General features: G+C 38.0%; 3 protein-coding genes across 6 annotated transcripts in view; 2 read left to right on the top strand and 1 right to left on the bottom strand.

The window, feature by feature from the left end:
- The window catches only part of btbd8 (BTB domain containing 8), an 89338-nt gene extending 87921 nt beyond the window's left edge, over positions 1-1417 (top strand). For all 3 annotated transcript variants that reach the window (XM_033028959.1, XM_033028961.1, XM_033028958.1), the window contains one exon: positions 782-1417. In XM_033028959.1, the coding sequence (XP_032884850.1) occupies positions 782-1251 (470 nt within the window). In that variant the 3' untranslated portion in view covers positions 1252-1417. The remainder of the gene's footprint in view (positions 1-781) is intronic.
- Positions 1418-4016: 2599 nt separating this feature from the next.
- On the top strand, positions 4017-12190 carry c10h1orf146 (chromosome 10 C1orf146 homolog). The gene is made up of 5 exons (XM_033027826.1): positions 4017-4113; positions 6191-6346; positions 9729-9900; positions 11009-11087; positions 11411-12190. Exons 1-5 carry the CDS (start codon positions 4017-4019, stop codon positions 11531-11533), a joined length of 627 nt encoding a protein of 208 aa, XP_032883717.1. The 3' UTR covers positions 11534-12190.
- Positions 12191-12576: 386 nt separating this feature from the next.
- Positions 12577-25228, bottom strand: part of glmn (glomulin, FKBP associated protein) — a 28882-nt gene continuing 16230 nt past the window's right edge. For both annotated transcript variants that reach the window (XM_033028956.1, XM_033028957.1), the window contains exons 13-19: positions 23905-23978; positions 22172-22256; positions 19744-19853; positions 17687-17750; positions 13634-13760; positions 13239-13321; positions 12577-13127 (exon numbers count right to left, since the gene is read on the bottom strand). In XM_033028956.1, the coding sequence (XP_032884847.1) occupies positions 13002-13127; positions 13239-13321; positions 13634-13760; positions 17687-17750; positions 19744-19853; positions 22172-22256; positions 23905-23978 (669 nt within the window). In that variant the 3' untranslated portion in view covers positions 12577-13001. The remainder of the gene's footprint in view (positions 13128-13238; positions 13322-13633; positions 13761-17686; positions 17751-19743; positions 19854-22171; positions 22257-23904; positions 23979-25228) is intronic.

Here is a 25228-nt window from a genome sequence, read left to right as displayed (position 1 = left end):
ATTTAAGGTCCTTAATGAATATTTTGCTTGGTGAATGATTGATCTTTTAACTGGTTGACTAACCTAATAAACTGCATCAGATTTTCCTGACATTTTATTATTTTTTAAATTTGTACATTGAGGAGCGCAACTGTGTACAGAGCACCAATCCAGGATGAAATCATACACAGAACATTAACATGCAATCTGCAGTAACTGAGATTAAAATGATAATAACTGAAGCTTAATTGACCTTTATGTGGCAAATCGCTGTGTTATTGGTTGGGTGAATCATTAAGGAAGTACCATGCGTGACCACTGGACTAACAATGAATGTTGAATTGTCTACTACTTTTTGCTTTTCCTAGAATCAAAGGCTTACCAATTGTGGCACAGCTGGATGCCTTTGTCATATTTTCTCTCCTGCTTTAGCAGAGGCTCTAACCCATCAATTGTGAAGCAGCAAATACCTCCTTAAAATGGGAAGTAATTTGAGATGGTGGCATTAGGCATTTGTAAAAATGTTCTGACGGTATAATTTGTGTTGCCAAGTTTCAGGATTAATTGAATTACATGAATCCTTTGATCATTCTCATTTTTCGCTGTAATTGCATGTATTAATTTTGTTGTTACATATTAATTTATCTCCTATTATCTCCTTTAAGGCCACATTGCAGTTAATTTATTGTTATCATTGTAGTCATTCTTTTAGTCAAATACTCCAAGGTAGACCAACAGCCCCAGTTTAAATATCTGCTTGCATCGGAATTTTTACAACATTTAGTATTATGAATTGTTTCAGGAGACTTAGCTGATTCTGACCGATCACAAAACTACGCACATGATCGTCGCCCTTCAAAAACCCTTTCACCCATATACGAGATGGAAATAATAGAAGACCTGGAACAGAGCTCGGAACTTGAAGTGAATTATTTGCAACAGAAAGAAAATGAACACTTTGCAGAAAGAGACTGGATACTACTCAAGCAACTGATTGGAGATCAGGACCCAAATTATGATGTTGTCAACTGTCTGCCTGAAGATGCCAACCTAGCTCAGTATCTTATCAACCAAACACTTTTTCTTTCTCGAGATACTTCTCAAATGCCAGGTAAACTTGCAGTTGAAAAAGAGGCGCTGTATAAATGGACTGAATTGCTATCTCCTTTGGAAGACTCTACAGCTAACATTACAGTGGCTAGTTTCTCCCCAGAAGAATGTGTAACCCCACAGGGAGAATGGACAATTGTAGAACTGGAAACTCATCACTAGCAGATACGAGGAGGTGTAAGTATGAACTGGATTCTTTTTGTTGCCGCGTCATCCTCCAACCTAACCAGGTATTATCACCTGGGTCACTGCAGAATGCAGCAGTGAAATGATACACTTGCAATGTAAAGTAAAAAGTTACCATTAAATAAATCTTTTTGTAAACTTATTTTGTTTAATAGGATAATCACTCGTTTTAAATATCTAGAAATGTGGTGGTCAAGGTTTCCAATTAGAAAACTCTTGTAAATTATTGATTTATGTCTAAAAACTAAAGGGTAAGCATTCACATTGTCATAATGTCAAATGTTAGTAAACTAAATTCATTTTCATTTTTGAAAGTATTAAACAACTTACTAGAACTTTCTTTAAAAGCTCAAATTAGGTTGCATTTCTAATCGACCGTGTATTTATTGTGCAAGATCTAGTTCTGGAATCCAAAGCACCCATGGTCTTTGCAATGATATTTTTGAACCTTGAATTTTTAAAATATAGATATTGATGTTCATGGACCCAAGATCTAAACAAGTTTCCTTACTTTTGTTATAAAACAAATTGCAAATTAAATCTTTGAGATTTGTGGATTTTTTCCTGTACATGTTGATAATTTAAATGGTGACCTGATTGACATACAATAAACTCAAATCCATGAAGCATTTCCCAGAACAATTTCACTCATCTTTATTTTGACTTGTGGAAAAATAGGTTTTTCTTTACCGACTTATTTTTGATGTTTGTATATTGAACTACCCGTGATTATCCTTTAATGTGGTCAAGACATTAATGGAGAACTCGTCTGAAGAAATTGAATGGAATTTAAGGGAATTGGCCTTTTGGCTGAGCTTCAACTTAAGTTTAATATCATCCTACCTGAGGCTGTTAGTGCACACTAATTAAGTTTGAAACTCTGAAAGAAAAATACTGCAAATGCCATAAAACTGAAATGAAAACAATATTGGTAACACTTGGGTCAGGCTGTAGTGTTTCTGATCAATGACCTTTCATCAGAACTCGAGAACTTCATTTCAAAATCTCATGCCTCCCTTTTGAACAGGAACAACTGGCAAAAATAGTCAAAATGCACTGTGTAGGCAGGAAAATTGGGTATGTTCAAATCAGTCAGTGATCAGACCAACACAAGCGAGACTTGCTAACATAAGTACCTGACCAGGAAATGGTTGATGCTCATATGTGCAGTTTTACTCTGAAATAAATTTTCCCGTTTCTTTTCTCAAATCATACCTAATTTTGGAAAATATTTTCTCAAATGTTTTACAATCCTGTTCTGGTTGTGATTTCCAGCTAAAGTGGAAAAACACAATAAAGCAAAACCTATGAACATTAAAAGTGGTCTTGAACATTTATTTCAAGTTCAGTATCTTAATTTTACAAGCAAGAAAAGTCCCAACTTGTCATTTTTAAAAACATGAATATTTAGCGCCTAATAGCAAAAGGTTATTTTGAAATACATATTTTAATCATGCAGTGTGGAAGTGGTGCTTGTCATTTCAAGATTCCTTAACCAATAAAATATGTTGACTACATATCTGAGTATTTTTACATTTTTCAATGATATAATCATTAAATGACACATTCTTAACCTTAATTGCAAAATCTGCATCAGATGCAATATTGTACAGCGACCAGAGTCTGTCTCTCTGAAAGATGAAAAAGATTGAGAAATGAGATGCTTTTATGCCAGCAGATAGCTTCAGCATTACATGGTGAATTTTTTAATTTCTTTGAATGCATAGGATATTTTCAGAATTGATTACCAATTTATCAGATGCTATGGCCTAAATTAAAGGATATCAGTTCTAACAAGGCTTCTTCAGTTTAAAAATGAAAGTAATCGTAATTTTAATATACCTTAATTCCATAATCTTTCATGAGAAAATCTACTGATGGAAAGGATGATTTCCACCAAAGAAAATATCTTTGTGTGGAAGGTGCACAAAAATGCTGGAGAAACTCAGCGGGTGAGGCAGCTTCTATGGAGCGAAGGAATAGGTGATGTTTCGGGTCGAGACCCTTCTTCAGACTGATATGGAGGGGGAGGGGAGGTGTAGAGTGATTGGACATCCATGGTGAAGGTGAGGGAATGGGGCCTGGAAAACAGAAGTCATGGAGGAGACTAAGAACGTGTGAGGTGTCTTGGACATAGGTCGGGAGGGATTTGACCGGGGGGGTAGGATGGAGTTGAGGTATGTGGAAATAAGTTTGGTGGGACTTTCATGGTTTCCATCTTCTGTGTGGATGTTATTATTTCATTTTTACAATTTTCACAATACATTTATATTCTACTTCAAATAAATGGGAAATGAAGTAACAGGTGAAATAAATACCATCTGAAATTAAACATAAATTCTATTTGTATAAACTTCATTTTATTACTCTCCCACAAGTGAAATGCATTAGCTTTCTTTTTTAAATTGGAGAAACATGGCAGTGGATTTGCATTTACTTTGCTCATCGTTGGAAGAAAATGTCAGCCAGTTATTTCCTGGAGAAACACCAGTTTTTTAATGTTTTGTGCTTTTCTTACTCCTATTGCAAAACTGGCCTTTGACAATCTCATCCAAGATCAATAGACATTAATTTACACACCAACAGGTGACTTGAGTCGTTTTACCAAAAAATTTGGCCAGCATGTTTAATTAATTCATGCAAATTGCAATGATGTAATTTATTCTCAACGGGGCGGGGCCTGTGCACAGTGGGCGGGGCGTGAGGTCGTGACCTGTGACGTCGGGATCCTGGCCGGTGTCATGGCGACGAGCGGGGCCGCCATCGTCATCGTCAGCGCCGACCTGCAGGTGGAGTCTGGAGGCCGAATGGCGGCGGCGGCGGGAGGTGGAGGTGGAGGTGGAGGCGGCGCCCGGTCCCACCGCCTAGACAAGATGCTGTGGATCATAGCTATAGGGTCTTTGCTGTGGACAAGCGGCTCCTATCCTGCTGGATCGCCGCAGACCTGCTGACACTTTGTGTCCTTCAGCCGCTTTGAGTTTTTTTGCATAAATCTTCCATTCATTTGTTCCATATTATTATCTCTCCAGATATCACCGTCTATATCTCTCGTTTACTCTTCTTCCCGACTCTCAGTCTGAAGAAGGGTCTCGATTACTCCTCCTCACCAGAGATGCTGCCTGTCCCGCTGAGTTACTCCAGCTTTGTGTCAGCCTGTGGTTTAAACCAACATCTGCAGCTCCTTCCTACACATGACATGAGCCCGAATATTGTGAAGAAACTATTGCTTATAAACTGTGTGTAGGACGGAACTGCAGATGTTGGTTTCTTGGTCCTCCAGAATATTCTAAATGGAATTTAAACTGGAGGTTTACCGAAGATAGACACACAATGCTGGAATATACAGTATATTTGAAAACCAGCACAGAAAACGACAAGATGAGTCTGACGAGAGACACCAAAAGATGGAGTAACTCAGCGGGACAGGCAGCATCTCTGGAGAGAAGGAATGGGTGACGTTTCGGGTCGAGCCCCTCAGACTGATTAGGGATAAGGAAAACGAGAGATCGATGATGATGTACAGTGATAAATAACAATGAATGAAAGATATGCCAAAAGGTAACGATGATAAAGGAAACAGGCCATTGTTAAAGTTTGTGGGGTGAAAACGAGAAGCTAGTGCGACTTGGGTGGGAGGGGTACAAAGAGGAATGCCGGGGCTACCTGAAGTGAGAGAATGCGACTTGGGTGGGGGAGCGATGGAGAGAGAGCGAAGGAAACTTACTCCAGCTTTTTGTGTCTATCTTCAGTTTAAACCAGCAGCTGCAGTTACTTCTTACTCACGAGTGTATGAACTTCTGCTGCCTGGAACCCAGGGCATGCTTTCCGCCAAACACACACATTCACTCTGGCCACTTTATTAACCTTAAAGGAGGTTATCGACTGCAGTACAGTGGCATTACAGCGCCAGATACTCGGGTTCGATCCTGACTACGGGTGCTGTCTGTACGGAGATTGTACGTTCTCCCTGTGACTGCCTTGGTTTTCTCTGGGTGCTCCAGATTCCTCCTACATCCCAAAGAGGTGCAGATTTGTACATCAATTGACCGCTGTAAATTGCCCCTAATGGTCAGGGAGTGGATGAGAAAGAGTGAACGGATGATCTGCATGGACTGTGGGCTGAAGGGCCTGTTTCCATGCTGTATCATTCAAACAGTTTGCATGGTGTTCCATTAGATAATTCCAACACTACCTAAGCAATCTGGTGATGATCTTAAGTGTACTGGGGGTTCCCAAATCCAAGGGGCTTGTGTGTTAGCGTATTTGCATTGCTGGCCGACAAATATTGCTGGCCGACAAGTTCATCTAAAAAATAGATGTAAGCAGTAGGTCTTCCCAACAATATATTGGCTGGTGCATAAAACAAACTGCTGGAGGACACAAAGTGCTGGAGTAACAAAATAAGTCACCTCCAGTTTAAATTCCATTTGGAATATTTTGGAGGACCAACAACCAAGAAAGAAGTCAGGGAGCATCTCTGAAGAACATGGAGAGGTGGCATTTCCACCCGGGATCATTTTTAGACGCTGTCTGTGGAAGGGTCCAGACCTGAGGTATCACCTATCATTTTTTTCCAGATGCTACCTGATCTGATTTTGCCTTTTTTTTGTAAGACAGTATCTGCAGTTCCTTGTTTCTACAAACTGCCGGAGGAATTTATCAGGCCAAGCAGTGTCCGTGGGAGCAAAGCGATAGTCAACGTTTCAGGTCAAAATCCTGCAATAGAATTCCTCCAGCAGTTTTTTTTTTTTGCTCCGGGTTCTAGTATCTTCAACCTCTTGCATCTCCAATATTTTAGCTGAACTTTGTCATATAATTTTCAGTACATTTTTGATACATTTAACAATTGCAGGAAATTAATTTGCGTATTGTAACAGCAAACTTAATTAACCTTTGGATATTTGTTTATATTTAGTAATTCTTTCAGTGTTGTTTTGGGTTTTACCTAAATGTATTTTGCTTTTCACATTTTTCCAGCGTCATGATACAATTTTGTCTTTGTCAAGAGAGCACCAGCGAATTAGATTCTCTGACTCAGTAGTAACTGGATCAATCATCTTCCCACTTTCTGGTAAAATTAATTAAACTAGTAGTATATAATAGTTTTATTCTGCAGCTACATTAGAAAATGCATTAACCAAATAAATTATTTTCCACTATTACTCTGATTTTGCTACATCAACCACTTTGCAACAATTTGGAATTGTTTACAATACCTCAAGCAAAAATTATAGTGTAGTTCATCCTTTTATGCAGTCTGTTAATTAATTGTAAACATTAGGATTTAATTAGTACCTAGAGTTCAAAAGGAGTGTTGAATGCCTGATCATAACTTAATCATTGGCTTTATCTGATAATCAAAATCGTGCCCATGCAAACAAAAATATCTCTATAAAAGATTGTTTTGAAGCAATCAAGAGAATACTATGAAACGTGCTGAATTGGGAGTCTGATGGCATTGTCATTACATGACTGCACTTGTACCCAGAGGTCTTGTTCAAACACGTGCGTTCGTTACATAGCTATGGTTACATTTAAGTAAATAAGTAATTTTGAAGAAGCTATAAGTAATAATAGCAAAAACACTGGATTGCCATAATAAATCTGATTCATTAATGTCCTTAAGAGGAGGTCAACGGCTACTGATATGATTGTAAGTGATTCTAATCTCACCAACATGGTTGACTTTTAACTGCATTTGAAATGCATGAACAAACCACTTAGATGAGGGCATTTAGGGATAAACAATGCTGGCCTTACTAGCAATATCCAGATACCTTGAATAAATAACAACTTTGTAAATTAATTTCAATATAAGGATGTTGTTAGGAAGAATAATGAGGCCCACACAAGATGTGCGTAGATATGATTCTGAGGTGGATTGTAGAACAAAGATATCCAGAAGTCAGGTACATGTTAGTAAAATATGTGATTTAAGTTACTTTTAATAAGAACATAGTATGCAGCAAGATTAATTTCTGCAAAGTGTTAAGAGGTGACAAAAGCAGAAAGAAGGGCTTGTGGTAAACAATTATCTACCTGGTGTTTTTTGGAGGCAAGTGCCGAACCCACCATTTTTGATACATTTGTGCAGGAGATTTTCAAATGTGATGTGTTTAGTGGAGGGGGTGGTAAAAGTGGTCTTCAGGATGACGTAGTAGGTGAAATGTTCCTGTGGCAGATGAAATACAATCCAGAGTGTATGGTATATTTTGGCAGGAAGAAAACGAAAGTGGATAAAATTGTGTAATTCAGAAAGCGATTTAGGAACATGGATATAAATGCATATACGTCATAAGGAGTCGTGAATGATAGAAGCAGAATTAGGCCATTCGGCCCATCAAGTCTACTCCGCCAATAAATCATGGCTGATCTATCTCTCCCTCCTAGCCCCATTCTCCTGCCTTCTCCCCATAATCCTTGACATCGTTGAAGTAGGCGCGGCAAATTTAGAAAACATCCTAGACTTCATTAATGCAGGTAAAGTGCTAAAGTAAAAAGGTAATTTGAACCTTTATATAATTTTTGTTTAGCCACAACCATTGTACTGCAGTCAATTCTAATCATTCCACTTTTGGAATAATGTGAAGACTATTGAGAATGCTGAAGAGATTTAATGGAATGGTTGCAGAGATGAAGAATTTGAACAGCAAGGACAAACTTGTTGATACTTTTCTTGGAGTTGAACAATATGAAAAGTCTCAAAAGAGTTATATGAGCATTCATAGATTTTGATAAGAGTACAGGAAAACCTTATTAACCGAGGGTTGAAGGACTTGTGGAAAAAGTTAAAGTAATTTGTAAAGAGCTACAGGAATGAGGAAAAACTTTTTTAATATGGTGGGAATTCGGGAATCAACTTTCTGAAAGGTTATTCAGTTGAGGCTTTCAAGAGGAAATGGTAATAAATTAATAGGTGAATAATTTACAGACCTATGGGATTGCCAGCACAGACTTGATGGGCTGAATAGCACACTGTAATGTTCTATGATTCTATTTATGACCCTGTTACCTCTTGCACCAAATGATCAACTTTTTAATTTGGGAACGACATGTCGTTCTCCTTCTGTGTGCATTGTCAACTGAAAGTATTGTTAACGGTACATCTGTCAACTTGGATAGAGGCCGAGGAAAAAGATTCAGGGCTGCAGTGACCTTCAGTCATCAACACACTGTGTCTCTGGAGGCTATCTTGAAACTGGTGCCATAATTCTGACATCTCCCCGCTGAATTTCAGTCAAGTCCAAATAATTGCATTGTGCTTGAAAAAATCACCAGGCTAATGGAGGGTGAGAGTTGTCTCGGAAATATCGCTTTTCTGCTCTGGAAACCTTGCAGTTTTTTGCACCCTCTGTTCTTCCTTCAAATGATTTACCAAATGCCCACAAGAACCTCTATTCTGGGCAGAAACATAAAGTTACCTCAGATTCTCTGCCAATTTCCTTGACCATCAGACTTCATAGCAATAGTAAGAAATGTGAAGTTTTGTTTATGATTTGCAAAAATGCAATTTAAATACCAGTTTCTGGTTGTCACTTCAACCAATAAAGATCAGCTGCATAATTGAGTGTAATTTTTTTTGGCATTGATAGGAATTTATGTAGCCAAACGTTACAGCATAATTACACAATCATTGCAGCTTCATTTTTTAATTAATCTGCCTATGGCTGCCAGCAAGAAAATGGTCAGACAGCTGGAGTAGTGGAAGTGGGCTTGTGTTCTGGCACTCAGAAATTTATTAACCCACATCATGACCTTAATATATTGTTTTCTAAGAAATTGCAGTCAAGAGAGCAGCAAGGATAAAGGGTGACTTTCTCCAATTAAATACTGGGAAGGTTCAATCTCCCAAAATAATTTACATACATTTACCACCAGTATCTGCTAACATTGTCAGCAAATACATCTTGTTTGATCTTGACCCCTATAGCCTTTCCAGCAGACTGCTTACTTTCACCCCCACACTACTAGTCTGCCACTGCCCTACCTGTCTTCTCCTAAAGCCTTCACCCCTGTTCTCATCTATAAATGCCATGACTATCCTGGATTTATATTATTCAGCTGATATTCCTTGTGTACAAAATAGGCAAATGATCTTTAAGCTTGAATTCTTCGAAATGTTTATTAGATGTCAGACAAGGCAAAATGTAAAGATTTGTGAGATGTTTTTTTACAGTGGTGGTGGCAGATATGATAGTGGCATATAAGTGGCTTTTAGATTGGCACATGGATATGCAGAGAATGGAGGAATATCGATCACATGCAGGCAGACGGAATTAATTTAACTTGGCATCATGTTCGGCATGGACATTGTGGGCTGAATGGCCTGTTCCCGTGCTGCACTGTTCTATGTTCTAGATGCTGATAAAAATATACATGATTTACTCAGATTTCCCCCCATTTTAGAAACACTAATTTTTTGTAATATTAGGCACCTTTTTTCATTTTCGCAGGTGTCGCATTTATTATTATAGGGACTCAAGATTTCTGTGATAATTCTACAGAAACAAAGCTGATGGAGCGCATTGAGCAGTTTGTCCGCATTCATCGAAACAGTTTCCTGATTTTGACTGCAGGCCTGTATGGTCAGAAAGAGTGGGATGTACTATTTAAAATTCAGCTAAGGTACTTACTAGGGAAATTAGTTATTTAAGAACTTTACTATTTACATATCTAAAGGTTATTCATGATCTAATGAAATTCTCGTTAAACTGAGAATATGCTAGCAAAATAAATCTTACTGGTTATATTAATGATACATGTTTTCACCATTAAAGGAAGTTTTATAAATAACACTAAACTATTTGATTTTCAAATAACATTTGGAGAGCGTATTGCAATAAATTGCAAAAATTAAAATGTTTTAGCTGACCTTAAGCAGAAACCTTTGACTTTTGTTGTGTAAATCAGTGTTGTTTATTATGCCAAAGATATTACCTTTTTGGAAAAGCTTTATAAAGGAAAACATTTCCAGTCTCCATCTACTACACTCAAAAACCCAGATGAGAGAGCAAGAGAACGATTGCAGTGTAAAGCTACGAATGGTGGCTGCATCTTTTTTCTGTGTAACTGACAAACATTTGGTCTAAAATTTGATAAACTTAGAATAGTTCATCTTTGGAATTTGGCATCTAGCTGGAAGAGGCATATCTAGATTTTTGTCTGTAGCCCAAGCTCAAAGAAGATCAGAGATGAAAATACAGTAGTGGATTGTCATTATGCAGAGATGGGGGGCAAGGGAGAGGGGGTGAGAAGGGAGTGTTATGTTTGAAATTTACAGTTGTTACAGGTTAACATAAGTCAACTAAAAAGTTCTGTAAACGGTAATTGGATGTTTTTGGTGGTAGTGAGAGACCAAGATTAAACGTGTTATTGTTGAGACAAATAACTGTAGATGATGGTTTACCAAAAACAAAGTGCTGGAGTAATTCAGCGGGTCAAGATGCATCTTTGAATGCTGTTCATCTTCTAATAGCATGAGAACTTTTAGATTCTGCTTACTATCTCAACTAACAGACAGCAATAGTCATGCAGACATGGACAAGTAAGTACCATCAACTGTGGCAAGCTAACGATGCATTACTCAAGAACAATAATGATCCCAAAAATAACAGTATCAAGAGATTATTACAAAAGCTAATCTATTTCTACAAATAACCCAACTATGTATTGTGTATCATTGATTTCTTTTGACTAACACTGAACTATTGCATTACATATGGAGTTTTTTTAGATTTCTAGGTAATAATCTGAAAATCATACCTTCACACAATACCAGTGATATAGTCAAGAGTATGCTCACTTTAGCCAAGGTAAGTATGCTTTTAACAACTAAAATCTAATTGAACTTTTGAGTCTTATATATTAATGCTCCAAAACATGCAAAATGAGGCAGCTGCTTTAATTAAATTTTCTAAATATTACTGTAGTACTGATCTGATAGTGATAATAGAAGTGTAATTTGTATAAAAGCTTCATTGAACTTACCGATGAGAGCATTTTAGCAGTGAGGTTTCAAACTCTTTTTTTGTATGAGGACTTACTGTTGGCTGTTGTGTATTATGGATCTACAGTAATGTTGCTTATACAATGTTTCAAACATGGTTAGTGATTCGAGTATGTATTCCTTATGAAGGTAACGTGCAAACCACACGCGGACAGTGTTCGTGATCGCATCGCCATGAGCCGAGCTCAGATTATTGAACGTAGCCCTGTCTGGGAAATGCTACACAAGCGACAGCTAAACTTTCTCCAGTGAAATAAGTTGTATTAGTTTCAAAAGTATGTTTGTGACCAACATGATTAAGATAGTTGAAAATAAAATGTTTGTTGAAAAATTAATATTGATTCACAGGCTGTATTTCATTCATAATATTCTTCCAATTGAAATACGTTAGCCTTTAAAAAAGCTAGATAATAATTTGCTCATTTACAGGCAGAACCCAACAAGGTTTCCATAACATAAGATGTAGATCAGTACCTCATTTACTTGTATCCAGAATTACTAATGTAAAATGTGGCCAGATTTATCATTGACCTGCATTTAAAAGTACCAAAGGCACAATACTTAATAATAGTTAAAAATGTGATAATACTATAAAAACAATTTGCAGGGTGATAGCAAATAACTTTTCCAGACTTGTGTGGAGTAGAAAGACTGGCTGATACTAGTTGGGAAGGTTGCCCAGTTTCTACATAGCAAGTTCAAGAAGTGAGCAGGTGTTGTTTATTCCATGTTGGAGCTTTCCAAAGCTAGCTTGTCCAGAGTGCAAGATACTTCAATCACCATTGAGGCAAAATAAAATGCATTGAAATGAAAATGAATGAGACATTAGGACACTTAAATCGGTTCACCTGTAACTATCCACAGAGTAAAGACAGAATTAGAACTAAAAGAGAGTATCGGTAAAACTGAGGACTAAAAAACATAGTAAAAGAGATAGAAGGCATTGATAATTATATGAAAATATGAGAGTATTCTCACGAGAAACAAACAGAAACAGATTCTATAGGTATGTTTTCCTCTTGATGTAAATTGTTTGGCTTTACTCAGAAACTTGGTGCAGCACGGCAATAATTTGGTATTAATTAACATTAATGGTACAAGCTCATATCCCTGCTCCATACTCAGTAAGCTTTGGAACCATTAGCTTTCATGGTATATGAAGACAAATAATATACAATGGACATAAAATGCAGATCTTGGTGTGGTGTGAACTGCCAAAACATGTGGGTCTTAATCAAAGGCCAATTAAAATTGCATTGTCAGGAACATGAAATAACAGTGATACACTTACAGAATGGTGAGAACTATATACATATTTTATTGCTTTTTAGTGTATTTTGAAATAACTTGAGTAAGAAAAATATTTTTCTCCCCTAACTGATACTGACACACTGCATGAAAAGCATTTTCTAAAAGTTCATCTGCCATTTTTCTTAATTATGTCTCCACTGATTTAACTAACTGCAAATGTATGGTACAATCATTCGAAACCAAAGTAGTACATTGAAAATGGAGGGATTTTTCTTAAGTCATTTTTTCTGGGAGAGCATGTTCAGTACATCTGCTTCACAATAAAAATATTTGGAAAAAAATCATATAGACTGATTTGAACAACTTAAATAATAGCATACAAAATGAATCCCTCCGGGAAGAACAGTATGTTTGGAATAAATGATCAAACATTATATTTGCATAGTCTCCACACTTTTCCCATGTAAATCTAAAATGCACTATTGTTCACATTTTTAGTCTCCGTTCCGGATTTCATTTTTAACTCCATCAGCTCTTCTATTCGGGCCTGTATACTCTCCATTACATCAAATGTGTAGAGAGCTGACTGCAGAACCTGAAATGACAAGTTAACTGTGTGAAATAATGTAACATTATGATTAAGTTGATGTAAAACATACATTAAAGGTGATACAAGTAATACAAATTCAAGAATCGAGACGTTTACCTCCAGTTGCATAGCATTTGTCATTTTTGGTAACGTTTTACCACCAACTGTCAAGGAACACCGTGTTTCATGATTAGACGCATCTGAAATTATTAAAATGAAATAAATTAAGTTCTCTTTTGCTACCCTGTAGAAAAACTACATTTATCAAATTATACTGGTTTCCAGTATTGCTTTCAACCTGCAATTTGTCAAAAATATAGTTTTCCTCATTGCTTAACTAGGAAAATGTTTTTGTTCTGCAGAAACATTAATTTGATCATCTTGTCACTGTGTTTCACTGTAGTATTTTGATTTGGAATGTCGAATAGGATGTATGATTTCTAATTAACGCTAACAAATGAATTTATTACAGCAGAACAGTTGTACAATTTAAAATAAAACATAAAACAAACCTTTAATTTTCCGATTATCCTTTTTGTTTCTGATCTCTGCTTCATAATGCGCCTTGGACATATTCAAGCCAGTTCGCAGTGGCTTCAGAAACTTTTCAATCCAGAAAAGATCAGTCCATAATCCAGTCTGTGGAAGATTTAAAATTGAATAACTGGTCTGGCAGAATAAAGAATGCTAGAATTGAAAGAGGGAAGTTATATAACCATGATTTTACATGTGTGTTTGTGTGTGTGCGTGTGTCAGTTGATGGAGAGGAAAATATATTCATTATCATATTTAAGTGTGCAGTAGGGGGTCTGATTACAATTTAATGGAAATCTGGCATCTGGATTCAGAAGGTAAGTGCCTTTTCAGAGGAATCCTATTTTAAGAAAAGCAGGCATGCTCCAGTCGTCTCTAGTCAAACATGATGCTTGCTATCTGCCAATACACCTTGCTTCTGCATTTGGTGATTGACACCCTCCTTCCCAAGTAGAGTCATACCGCACAGACACAGACTCAGGCCCTTCGGTCCAACTTGTCCATGTTGACCAAGATACTACATCTATTTGCTCACGTTTGGCCCATATGCCTCTAAACCTTTCCTATCTATGTACCTACCCAATTGTCATTTAATTGCTGTTACAGTACCTGCCTCAACCATCTCTTCTGGCTGGTTGTTCCATTTACCCACCACCCTCTGACTGCAGAGATTGCCCCTCTCACCTTAAACCTAGGTCCTCTGGTTCTTTATACCTTACTCCCTATAAAAGACTCTGGCCATTAACCCTATCAATTCACCTCATGATATTAGACACCTCTGTCAGATCACCCCTCAGCCTCCTGAGCTCCTGGGAATAAAGTCCTAGCTTACTCATTCTCTCCCTATAGCTCAGGTCTTTGAATCCTGGCAACATAAATCTTCTCTGCATGCTTTCAGGCTTAATGACAAACTAATCATGTCAACCAACCAACACCAATCCTGACCTTTTTGCGCTCAATAGTTGGGCTCTGATCCAGTCTTGATATCCAGTGAGCACCCATCCCTGTTTTTTCTACTGGCCAGCTGGTCAATTTGACCACTGTTGTAATAATAACTCTCCACAACCCAAAATACTGCAATCCCTTAAACTTCTCCATGCATCGGGCACAATATATCAAATCTCGGATTGGAGGCACTCAGCATCACAACACAATTAGATGATGCATTAGGGAGACCTGCTGCCTCACTGCATAATGCCCCTGTCTCACTTAGGAAATCTGAACGGAAACCTCTGGAGACCTTGCGTCCCACCCAAGGTTTCCGTGATGTTCCCAGAGGTTCCGGTCACTCTCCATGAGTCACTAGAGGTTTTGGTCACTTGCCTGGAAAGCCTCGACCGAAGCATGAGCTGCATCTACTGATCAAAGATCCCATAGGATCATTGCTACCGACCGACCGCGAAGGTGGGGGCCAGGGACAGCGGGGGAGCGCTGTCTGTGCGATGAAGAGGAAGGTAAACGGCTGCCACAGAGCACGGTAAGTCCTTTAGAGAGCGCAGGGGGGAGTGAGGGAAGGAGAGTGAAGGGGAGAGAGTTTTAAGAAGTTTAATAAAGTTAGCGGGCACTTTACCTTCCGGCAGATCTTCTAGGTCCTGAAAACCAAAGATCAGACAGGATCTTTGCTGAAAACTCCAATGAGCCAATCAAAATGGCCGGTCAGCGAAGGAGATTGCCTTCGACTGCCTGTAAGTAAATAGCAACCCCACTCCACTGGCTTCGACTAAACGGCAACCTATTTTTAGTCGAGGCCGGTTTTTTTTTTTTTTTAATAATCGCAGGAACATAGAAGCCTCAACTACGCGGAAACCACTTTCCACCATGAGGGAGATTGACCGGAACCTCCGGAAACCTCACAGAAACCTTGGGTGGGGCGCAAGGTCTCCAGAGGTTTCCGTTCAGGTTTCCTAAGTGGGACAGGGGCATTAGAGACCCAGGTTTGATCCTAACCGCTGTTCTATGTGGCGTTTGCATGTTCTACCTGTGACCATGTGGGTTTCCTCCAGGTGCTCCGGTTTCCCCCCATACATCCCAAAGACATGTGGGTTTGTAGCAGGCACGTGCCGTCAGGGTAGGCAAGGTAGGCAGTGCCTACCCTGACTAAAATTATAAAATGGTCATTATTTTATATATATAAAATATATATAAAACATATATATATATAATGGTTATAAATAGTAAAGGCACAGGAGAATTATGCTTCCCTAAGAGATCGATCTCTTAGGGAGGCATAATTGTCCCGTGCCTTTCATCCGCAGCACATTCAAAACACGTGCCGTCGACGATGCTTCAAGCCATCAGTGGGAACGGTCCGTAAAGGCAGCTGAAATTCTGCCTTTACACCGTGGACTGCGTGCATGTGCTGCGCTGTACATTGCGCATGCGCAGCAGCCTACTGCGCATGTGCAAGTTTCTTGGCGGGTTTTTCAAAGATGGATAGTGATTACCTGAAGAGTTTCTTGAAGCAAACTTACAAGGTAAAGACCAAAATAATTGAAAATGGCAGACCAACGCTGGAACTTAAATAACTTCAACAGCGCAAAGGAACAAAAATAATTAGAACATTTAAAACAGTTTGGTACAACAGGAAACAAAGAGAAGAATGGATTTTGTGTACAAATAATATGGTAGGTATGTTGCAAAACCTACCTTCAGCGGCGCGGCAGATTTGTCGCTGCCCGTGTGCGCAATTTTGGCGCCTTTGAGAGGGGGGCGGGTTTAAAACGCGATTTTCTCTCAGCTATTCAAATCGAGGTTGTTCAGCCTACTTAGTTGCTGACGAAAAATCGCTGCGAGGTTCGTTTGCTGCAGGTATTTTTAAACTATATTGGTTAATTTAATTGTTATAGTAGGTTAAAAATCATCCTCTAAACCCACGACCGCCGCCAACGGGCCGGATCTCATGTAGGGGACAACGGAAGGCAGGCTGTTTATTTTTACATTAAAAAGCGCTTCTTAAGATCCCTTTATACAAAATGTTATGTTGCGAGTAGCTAATTTGGGGGCCCATTAAATCCCGCAGTATTTTTCTGGGCATATGGGGTACAAATCCACCGCAATGGGAACGTTCCAAACCAGCGCGTTCCACAGGATCCCACTCGAAAGCTGATTTAAATTCCTTCCATTTGGCCTATAAATTAATGTCAATGAGATTTAAAAATCATGTTTTATTGTGAATTCTTGTCTGAATGTTCTTTGGATACTTAGGCTATTTAAAAATGTTAATCTTTCCTTAAGAAATGGATAGATGTTTAGATCTAGAAATTGAATTTTGGAATTAGCTACAATTGGGTAACTAACTAATTATATGCTTTAATTTCAGGTCATCCAAGTAAGATCGTTTCATATTTGTTTCAGAATGCTTCAATCTATAATAACTGAAAATTTCTTTCAGTTCTCTTAATTTTTAAGAAAGTTATGGGCTTTAGACTGTCCTCGATCACAGCTTTTGTGTTAAGTCAATGGAAAATCAATAGGGAACAAGATGCTAATTTCTGAGTATGAAAATGGCCATAACTTTTTTAATACTGAAGATATGAAAGTGAATTATGTGTCAAATTAAACTTCTTTTTATGCTTTATCTTATGGTATAAATTACAGACCTGATTTTTAAAATCTCAAAATGTTGTAACATTGCTAAATATGATAAGTAAATTTAGTTGAGTTCTATGTTTTTAAATACTTTATTTAGAGATATTGAAGACAAATTACTTGATAAAAGTCGAGAGAACAATCTGCGCAGGCGCGGTTTCCAAGTTTTTTTAAAGCCGACTGACAGCTCGCCGGGGAGAGAATAATCTGCGCATGCGCGGTTTTCAAGATTTTTAAAAACCACTGCCTACCCTAACTAATTACTCACGGCACGTGCCTGGTTTGTAGGTTAATTGGTCTCTTTATATTGCCCCAATTGTGTAAGGGATGAATGTGAAAATGGGATAACACAGTGAGCTGAAGAGCTTGTTTCCTAGCTGTATCAATCAATGTACAAAAACGACAGGATTATGCAAGATCTTTTTCATTTACCAAATACTTACTTGATTCTCCCATTCATTATCCCTGATTACAAGGTACCTCAGAAGATTCAGTGATTCCATGATCCTAATACCAAGAGACAAACAAATTGTCAATTCCAGGTATAACAACTTCACTTGGCAACTTATTCTTCCCTATTTATCATCAAGATTTCATTCTTTTTCTACTTATCACCAGAAATCTGTTTGCTGTGCACAAATAGATTATCATTTATTCTATAGTGATTACATTTTAAAATACCTTCATTGGTTCCCAACACTTTGGGATACTCTAAAACTGAAATGTGCTATTGAGATGTAATTATTTAATAACTAAAAGAGATGGGCTCTTCCAATGGAAGTTGGAAATTACCAACATTTCTGCCAAATAAATCAGAACTTTCTCTTCTGTTGCTCGTATCGGACTAGTTAACTGCGGCTTTCCCAAAACTGTCTCCAAATATCTCGATTCCATCTTGTACCTCATGCAGTTCCTTCCGAACTACATCCAAGACACTTTGCATGCTTTTCATTACTTCTTCCAATTCTTAAGCCCCCATTGTCTCATCTTGAGCTTGGACATCCAGTCCCTCTACATCTCCATTCCCCACCAGGAAGGCCTCAGGGACCCATGGATTCTTCCTTGAACAGAGACCAAATCAGTACACCTCAATTCACACTCTCCAATCACTGGCTGAACTTGTCTTCACCCTTAACAATCTCTCTTTTGACTCGAGAAGAGTCTTTGCCTGCCTTTTTGTTGGTTACATTGAATACTCCTTGTTCCAAACGTACCCCAACACCATTCCCCAACTTTTCCTCCGCAACTCTCTGACACTACTCTCCCTTTTCTCAATCTCTCTGTCACCATCACAAGAGGGCAGAATATCCACTGACTCCCACAGCAACCTCGACTAACCCCCTTCCCCACCTCGATCGAAGACACAATCCTTTACTCTCAATTTCTCCTTCTCCACCACATCCGCTTCCAAGATGAGGCTTGTCACTTTTGGATATCCGAGATGGCCTCTTTCTTCAGTAAACGTGGTTTCCTCCCTGTTGGTGTGGATGGAGCCCTCACCCATGTTTCCTCTGAGTCCTGTTGTTTGACTCTTTCTCCCCCTCCCCCTCAGAAGAAGGATAGAGCTTGCTTGGTCCTTACATATTCCCATCAGGCTCCTCATCAAACACATTGTTCTGACATTTCCGCCACCTTCAACAATCCCACAATGAGTCACATCTTCTAGTCTCCACCCCTTTCTGCATTTTGTAGAGCACTCTCTCTGCAACTCAGTAGGACAGGCAGCATCTCTGGAGAAAAGAAATGGGTGACGTTTCAGGTCAAGACCCATTCCTTCCCTCCAGGGATGCTACCTGTTCCGCTCAGTTACTCCAGCTTTTTGTGTTTATTTTCAGTTTAAACCAGCATCTGCAGAGTTCCTACACTCTCTCTGCAACTCCTTGGTTTGCTTGTCCCTTCCCACCCAAACCACCTCTTCCCCAAGTACTTTCCCATGCAACCACAGGAGATGTAACACCTGTCCCTACACCTCTCTCACTTTCCTCCAGGGACCCCAGCAGCCATCCAGCTGAGACAGATCTTCATGTGTACCTCCTCAAATCTTGTCTATGGGAATTCAGTGCTCCTGAAGTGTCCCCCCGCCCCCTTCACTAAAGTGGATGGAACTGAATTCCGACAGCAGAGTACAATGCACAGCCATTAAATTACATTTTCACGGGGTCCATGTATCCAAGGAAAGGTTTCTCTCTCCCCATCCCTGCAAAGCACACTGCACTGACTCATTACAATTACTGCATGGCTAAATCAAGCATGAAACTTACCTGAGGTACACAAAATTGCTGGGGAAACTCAGCGGGTGCAGCAGCATCTATGGAGCGAAGGAAATAGGCGACGTTTCGGGCCGAAACCCTTCTCTAGTCTGAAGAAGGGTTTCGGCCCGAAACGTCGCCTATTTCCTTCGCTCCATACATGCTGCTGCACCCGCTGAGTTTCCCCAGCAATTTTGTGTACCTTCGATATTCCAGCATCTGCAGTTCCCTTTTGAACACATGAAACTTACCTGTCTGTGTTTTGAAGTAAATCTGTTTCAGCTCCTTCAGGAAGTGAAAGGACTAAGTGAAGAAGAGGGACCAGTTGTTGGCCTGAGAACCACATATTTCCATTGCTGACCTAGAAACAAAAACAAGTTTAAATTTACTAAAAGGTAGATCTTTTAGAATGAAAAGTTGGGGAAAAGAACAGATAAATAATTATAAGGTGGAAAATGGTCAAACACTGGCATGACTATTGGTTATAGACGTGTGGCTTCCATCTGGAGCACCTCAACCTTAAGCAACATAAGTTTAAGTGAGTGCTTGAACAACATCGCCATTAAGATGAAGCACTGAAATCTCATCTGCTTCAGGAGGTCCTGGAATCAATTGCAAATTCCATAATAATGTGATTTTGTTGCACATATGTTTAGTTTAAGTTTTAGTTTAGAGAAACAGGCCGTTTGATCGACCGAGTCCATGCCAGTTTACTTGTTCACACTAGTTCTATGTTATCCCATTTTTGCAAACACTCCCTTAGGGGCAATGTACAAAGGGCCAATTACCCTACAACCCGCACGTGTTTGGGATATGGGAGGAAACCCACGTGGGGAGAGGATATAACATGCAAACTCGAGGTTAGGACGGAATCTGGGTCTCTGGCGCCGTGAAGCAACGGTTCTACCAGCTGCGCCACTGTGCCAACCTTTATGTAGATACTCTCACTGAATTAAAAACCTATACCTCGGTCAGTCATTCCCTCTCATAAACTAAGAGTATTTTCCTAATCTACCTCATTGCGGCCCTTGCACTTTTTTTTTTTAATCGGCATTTTCTCTGCACCTGTAACGCTGTAGCATTATATTCTGCACACTGATTATTTTTCTCTTTGCACTATCTGATGTAATTATGTATGGCAAGACCTGACTGAATAGCACATGAAATAATGTTTCTCCACTGTATCACCCAACAATAACCCATTACCAAGGGAAGACCTACACCAGAAGGGTTGCAGTAATTCATAAAGGCACTTTCATCACCACTCCTCAAGGGATATTTGGGATGAGCAGCAATTTCTGGCCTTTCTAGCATCACCCATATTTCAAAAATAAATAATACAATGTGAGACTTTATGAAATGAACAATATAGCAAAAAAAATATTTTATAAAATATACAAAAATATTATTTCCGTTAATGCTTGCACTACGTCAAAGTTATCTGAATAATTTCTTTGCATAAAGCTCATAAAGTAGGAATGTCAAATAATATGGAATATCTGACTAAAATGACAACCATGGCTTTTACTTATGAAACCCACAAAAATGAGGCGGCATATTTCGATCATTTAAAGATACAATAGTATAAACCTATACTTAGCAATGTTACAAAATTTTGAGATTTTAAAAATCAAGTCTGTAATTTATCCCATCAGATAAAGCATAAAAATAAGTTTAATTTGACATCTAATTCACTTTCATATCTCAAGTATTTAAAAAGTTATGGCCATTTTCATACTCGGAAATGAGCATCTTGTTCCCTATTGATTTTCTATGGACATAACAAAAAAGTTGTGATCGTGAACAGTCAAAAGCCCATAACTTTCTTAAAAATTAAGAGAACTGAATGAAATTTTCAGTTATCATAGATTGAAGCATTCTGAAACAAATATAAAATAATCTTACTTGGATGACCTGAAATTAAAGCATATAATTAGTTAGTTACCTAATTGTAGCTAATTTCAGACTTCAATTACTAGATCTCAACATCTATCCATTTCTTAATAAATGATTAACATTTTTAAATAGCCTAAATGTCCAAATAATATTCACAAATAATTCACAATAAAACATGATTTTAAAATCTCATTTACATTAATTTATAGGCCAAATGGAAGGAATTCAGTGTTCAATTGCTGTAAATAAATGCCCATTTAAATCAGCTTTCTAGCGGGATCCTGTGGAACGCGCTGGTTTAGAACGTTCACATTGCGGTAGATTTGTGCCTCAAATGCCGAGAAAAATACTGCGCGATATAATGGGCCCAAATTGAGCTACTCGCAATATTAAATTTTGTATAAAAGGATCTTTAGAAGCCCTTTTGAATGTAAAAATATACAACCTACCTTCTGCTATTTTCTTTATGAGACTCTGCGGTTGCTGACGGTCGCGGGTTTAAAGATTGATTTTTAAACTACTATAACTATTATTCAAGGCCTTTAAACCTAATAATAGCTTTTGCGACGGGGTCTATCAGCGATTTTTCGTTAATAATTAACTAGGCTGAACATTTTCGATTGGAACAGCTTAGAGAAAATCGCGTTTTAAACCCGCCCCCTCTAAACGGCGCCAAAATCGCGCACAACCTCAGCGGCAGATCTTCAACGACGCTTCAGGTAGGCTTTGCAACATACCTACTATACTTACACAGAAAGATTATATGCCTAAGAGCATGCTTACCTTCAATGCTAGATCAATCTGATTTTTAATATTTTGTATAATATAACCTTGTACTCCAGCATGATGAGTTGTCTTCAATAAACACCTGAAAAAAGAATAACTGTATAAATAGAAAAATCTGAATGACAGTTTCAGTCCTAAGAGCCTAATTCTCCATGTGTATTTCTTCCATTACATAGCGCACATTCTGAAATATCGTTACAATTCTGTTGAAGTACTCACACTGCAACATGTTCCCATAATAATGCAATACATTAGAATAATCTCAAAGTTCAAGATCCTCTTTAGCATTGCAATGAGACTTCCGTAGAATTATTATGACTCCTTTAGCCTGCAGTTCAGTAATTTGAGATGACTGAACATGTAAAGCTTGAACCACAACTGCGAAACTTCAGTTACTTAATAAAGTGTGTTTTCCATCAATCATATGTGCATTGAAGCGATTTTTAACATTAAGAAAGAATTTGAAGCAAATTCCACTCTGATTTTGTGGAATGGATTTAAAGACGTGCAATCCATTCATAAAACGTTCAAGGAGATCCAATAGATTAGGAAAGGCTTTCATCAATGTGGAGATACCACAGAAACTACTCACAACTGTTTGGTCAATGCAGTGGCAGATTAGCATTTATCTTTGGAATTATGATAATCTTCTCGTCAACCTCACGGCTGAAATGATGAATGATGCATTGTGAATGATGCAGCTTTAAACTAAGATGACTCGTAATCAAGGGTCTCGACCCGAAACGTCGCCTATTTCCTTCGCTCCATAGATGCTGCCTCACCCGCTGGGTTTCTCCAGTATTTTTGTCTATCCTGACTTGTAATCAAATTTCATTTTCCTCTCTTCAAGTAATGCCTAAAGGTAATCAATGTGCAATGAAAAAAGCTATTTTCTTGATTGAATTAATTTTGTTAACAATTGTTAAAAATTGAATTGTTCCAGTACAATGCAATCACACAAAATATATGCATTAGAACTCTGCTATAAATTATCAACTGAAAAAGACCACTTCCAAGTAGACTGACTTTAACAAAAACATTTCTTGCAAAATAAGTAATTGAAGGTTTAGAGTAAAAGAACAGAAAAGTGAAATTGCACTTTTACACAACCCTCATAAGGTCACAACTGGAATATTGTGTTCAATTCTGGTCAGCACACTATATAATTCTAAAATAAATTCAAAGATTATGTAGTTTTTTTAATCTAATAAAGATTAAAAGCAATGATATTTATCAACATTGGGTATTGATATCATCTTGAACAATGTAATGTTACAAGTATTTGACATTTTCTTAAATTGAATTGACGTGCTTTTTCTTCATAGTCGTTTTCTGTAGGTTTCCTAGTGGTTTTCAATGAAAACAATGAAAAATAGGTGCAGGAGTTGGCCATTCGGCCCTTCGAGCCATATGATCATGGCTGATCATCTAAAATCAGTTCTGATTTTCCCCATTTCCCTTAATTTCTTTAGCCTTAAGAGCTAAATCTACCTCTCTTGAAACATCCAGTGGATTGACCTCCACTGCCTTCTGTGGCAGAGCATTCCAGTTTCACAACTCTCTGCGTGAAAAAGTTTTTCCTCATCTCCGTCCTAAATGGCCTACCCCTTATTCTTTTCCTAACCTATTGTATATGAACTGCATTCCGTATATTTTCAAATATCTTGAGAGAAACTGCAGACATTAAAGACGTCTTCAATATAAAATCATCCTTTCCTGACAATACTCACCTAAATAATTTGTATTTTCCTTCTGAATCAAATTTATCAATGTTTTGCTGGAATATCTTCAGGCTCCATTTCCGCTAAAACATGAAAAAGGAAATTAGAGTCATGAAGCAGCATAAAAAGAAAACTATTCAACCCATGTTATCTGCATCAACTTTTAAAAGTTACGACCCAATTGGTCTCAGACCCCTATTCTTTCCCCATGACTATATTTTCTCCCTTCAGTTATCTTATTCCCTTTTGAAAATTACTTTATTCGTCACTCCTACCCCTGGCAGCATGTTCCAGGCACTCATCACCCTATTACCTTAAACCCACATCTTCGGTTAACTGACTTTTCCATGACCAGAAACAATTAATTCCTATTTAATCCATTAAAATTGTTTCCAATTTTGCAAAGGCATTAACTTTCCCTGCTCCAACAAGAATAACCTAATATCTCCATATGACTGAACTCCCTCATCTCTGACAAGTCTCTCTGTACCTTCCTCACTTTTCTATTAGTTGCAATGCAATATGTTTTACTAAAGCATCCTGTGATTTTAAAGAAAGTAAACAGACAATTAATGTTGCAAATTGTTTTCCCAACATCAATGTTAGGCTTGTTAACCTGTAATTGCAGTTATCTTAATAGCATTTTGTAAATAGGTGTGTAACATTTGCTATTTTCCAATCTCCTAGCGCAACCCAAAATTTGAGGCCGATAGGAAGGTTTGGATCGATGGGAGTCTCCATGGTTTCCACCCTTACTTCCATCAGTAACTGAGGATATCTCTCATGTGGCCCAAATGATTTTTTGACTTAGTGTTACCACCCTTTTAATACTTCATTAGTATCATCTCCATCTCCAGTGAAAGAGGAATGCTTATTTGGTAACTCAGCTATGTTTTCTACCTTCAAAGGATTACCTTAATTTCTCTCATCCCAATTCTGATTGCCCTTTCAGTATGAATATGTAATAGACTTTGGGAATCCCTGTTCTTTTGGCCTTGAATATATTCACTACTCTCTTTGCCATTTGTGTATTCAACCTGTATTTGACATAAGCCACTTTTTCCTATTTTATGTTAATCTAGAAACTCTAGATTTGGTATCCCTTCCTCTTCCCCGGTTGGAAATATGTACATTCTCCAGCTGCACCATCTTTCCTTTGGTCTACTACCAATTAGCCTTTTTTTTTTTAAATTAGAATGCAACAGGCTAACTCTTTTTAACTCACTTAAAATCTGTCCTCATGTTGTTTTTACTTTAAATTGTTTCTTTTTTTCTGGAGTTATTTTAAACTTGATGTAATCAAATGTTGAGCAAATGTTTACCCAAACGTGTC

Source organism: Amblyraja radiata, chromosome 10, assembly GCF_010909765.2.
Source record: "Amblyraja radiata isolate CabotCenter1 chromosome 10, sAmbRad1.1.pri, whole genome shotgun sequence".
Taxonomy (NCBI): domain Eukaryota; kingdom Metazoa; phylum Chordata; class Chondrichthyes; order Rajiformes; family Rajidae; genus Amblyraja; species Amblyraja radiata.
Note: the sequence above shows the minus strand (reverse complement) of the source record. Positions and strands in the feature narration are given on the sequence as shown.

Bases quoted from the DNA above. Each gene is read 5' to 3' on its own strand.
- c10h1orf146 (XM_033027826.1), top strand. From the start codon at position 4,017: ATGGCGACGAGCGGGGCCGCCATCGTCATCGTCAGCGCCGACCTGCAG. The intron at 6,347-9,728 runs GTAAAATTAATT...TCATTTTCGCAG, and splicing joins AATCATCTTCCCACTTTCTG to GTGTCGCATTTATTATTATA. The intron at 11,088-11,410 runs GTAAGTATGCTT...TTCCTTATGAAG, and splicing joins GTATGCTCACTTTAGCCAAG to GTAACGTGCAAACCACACGC.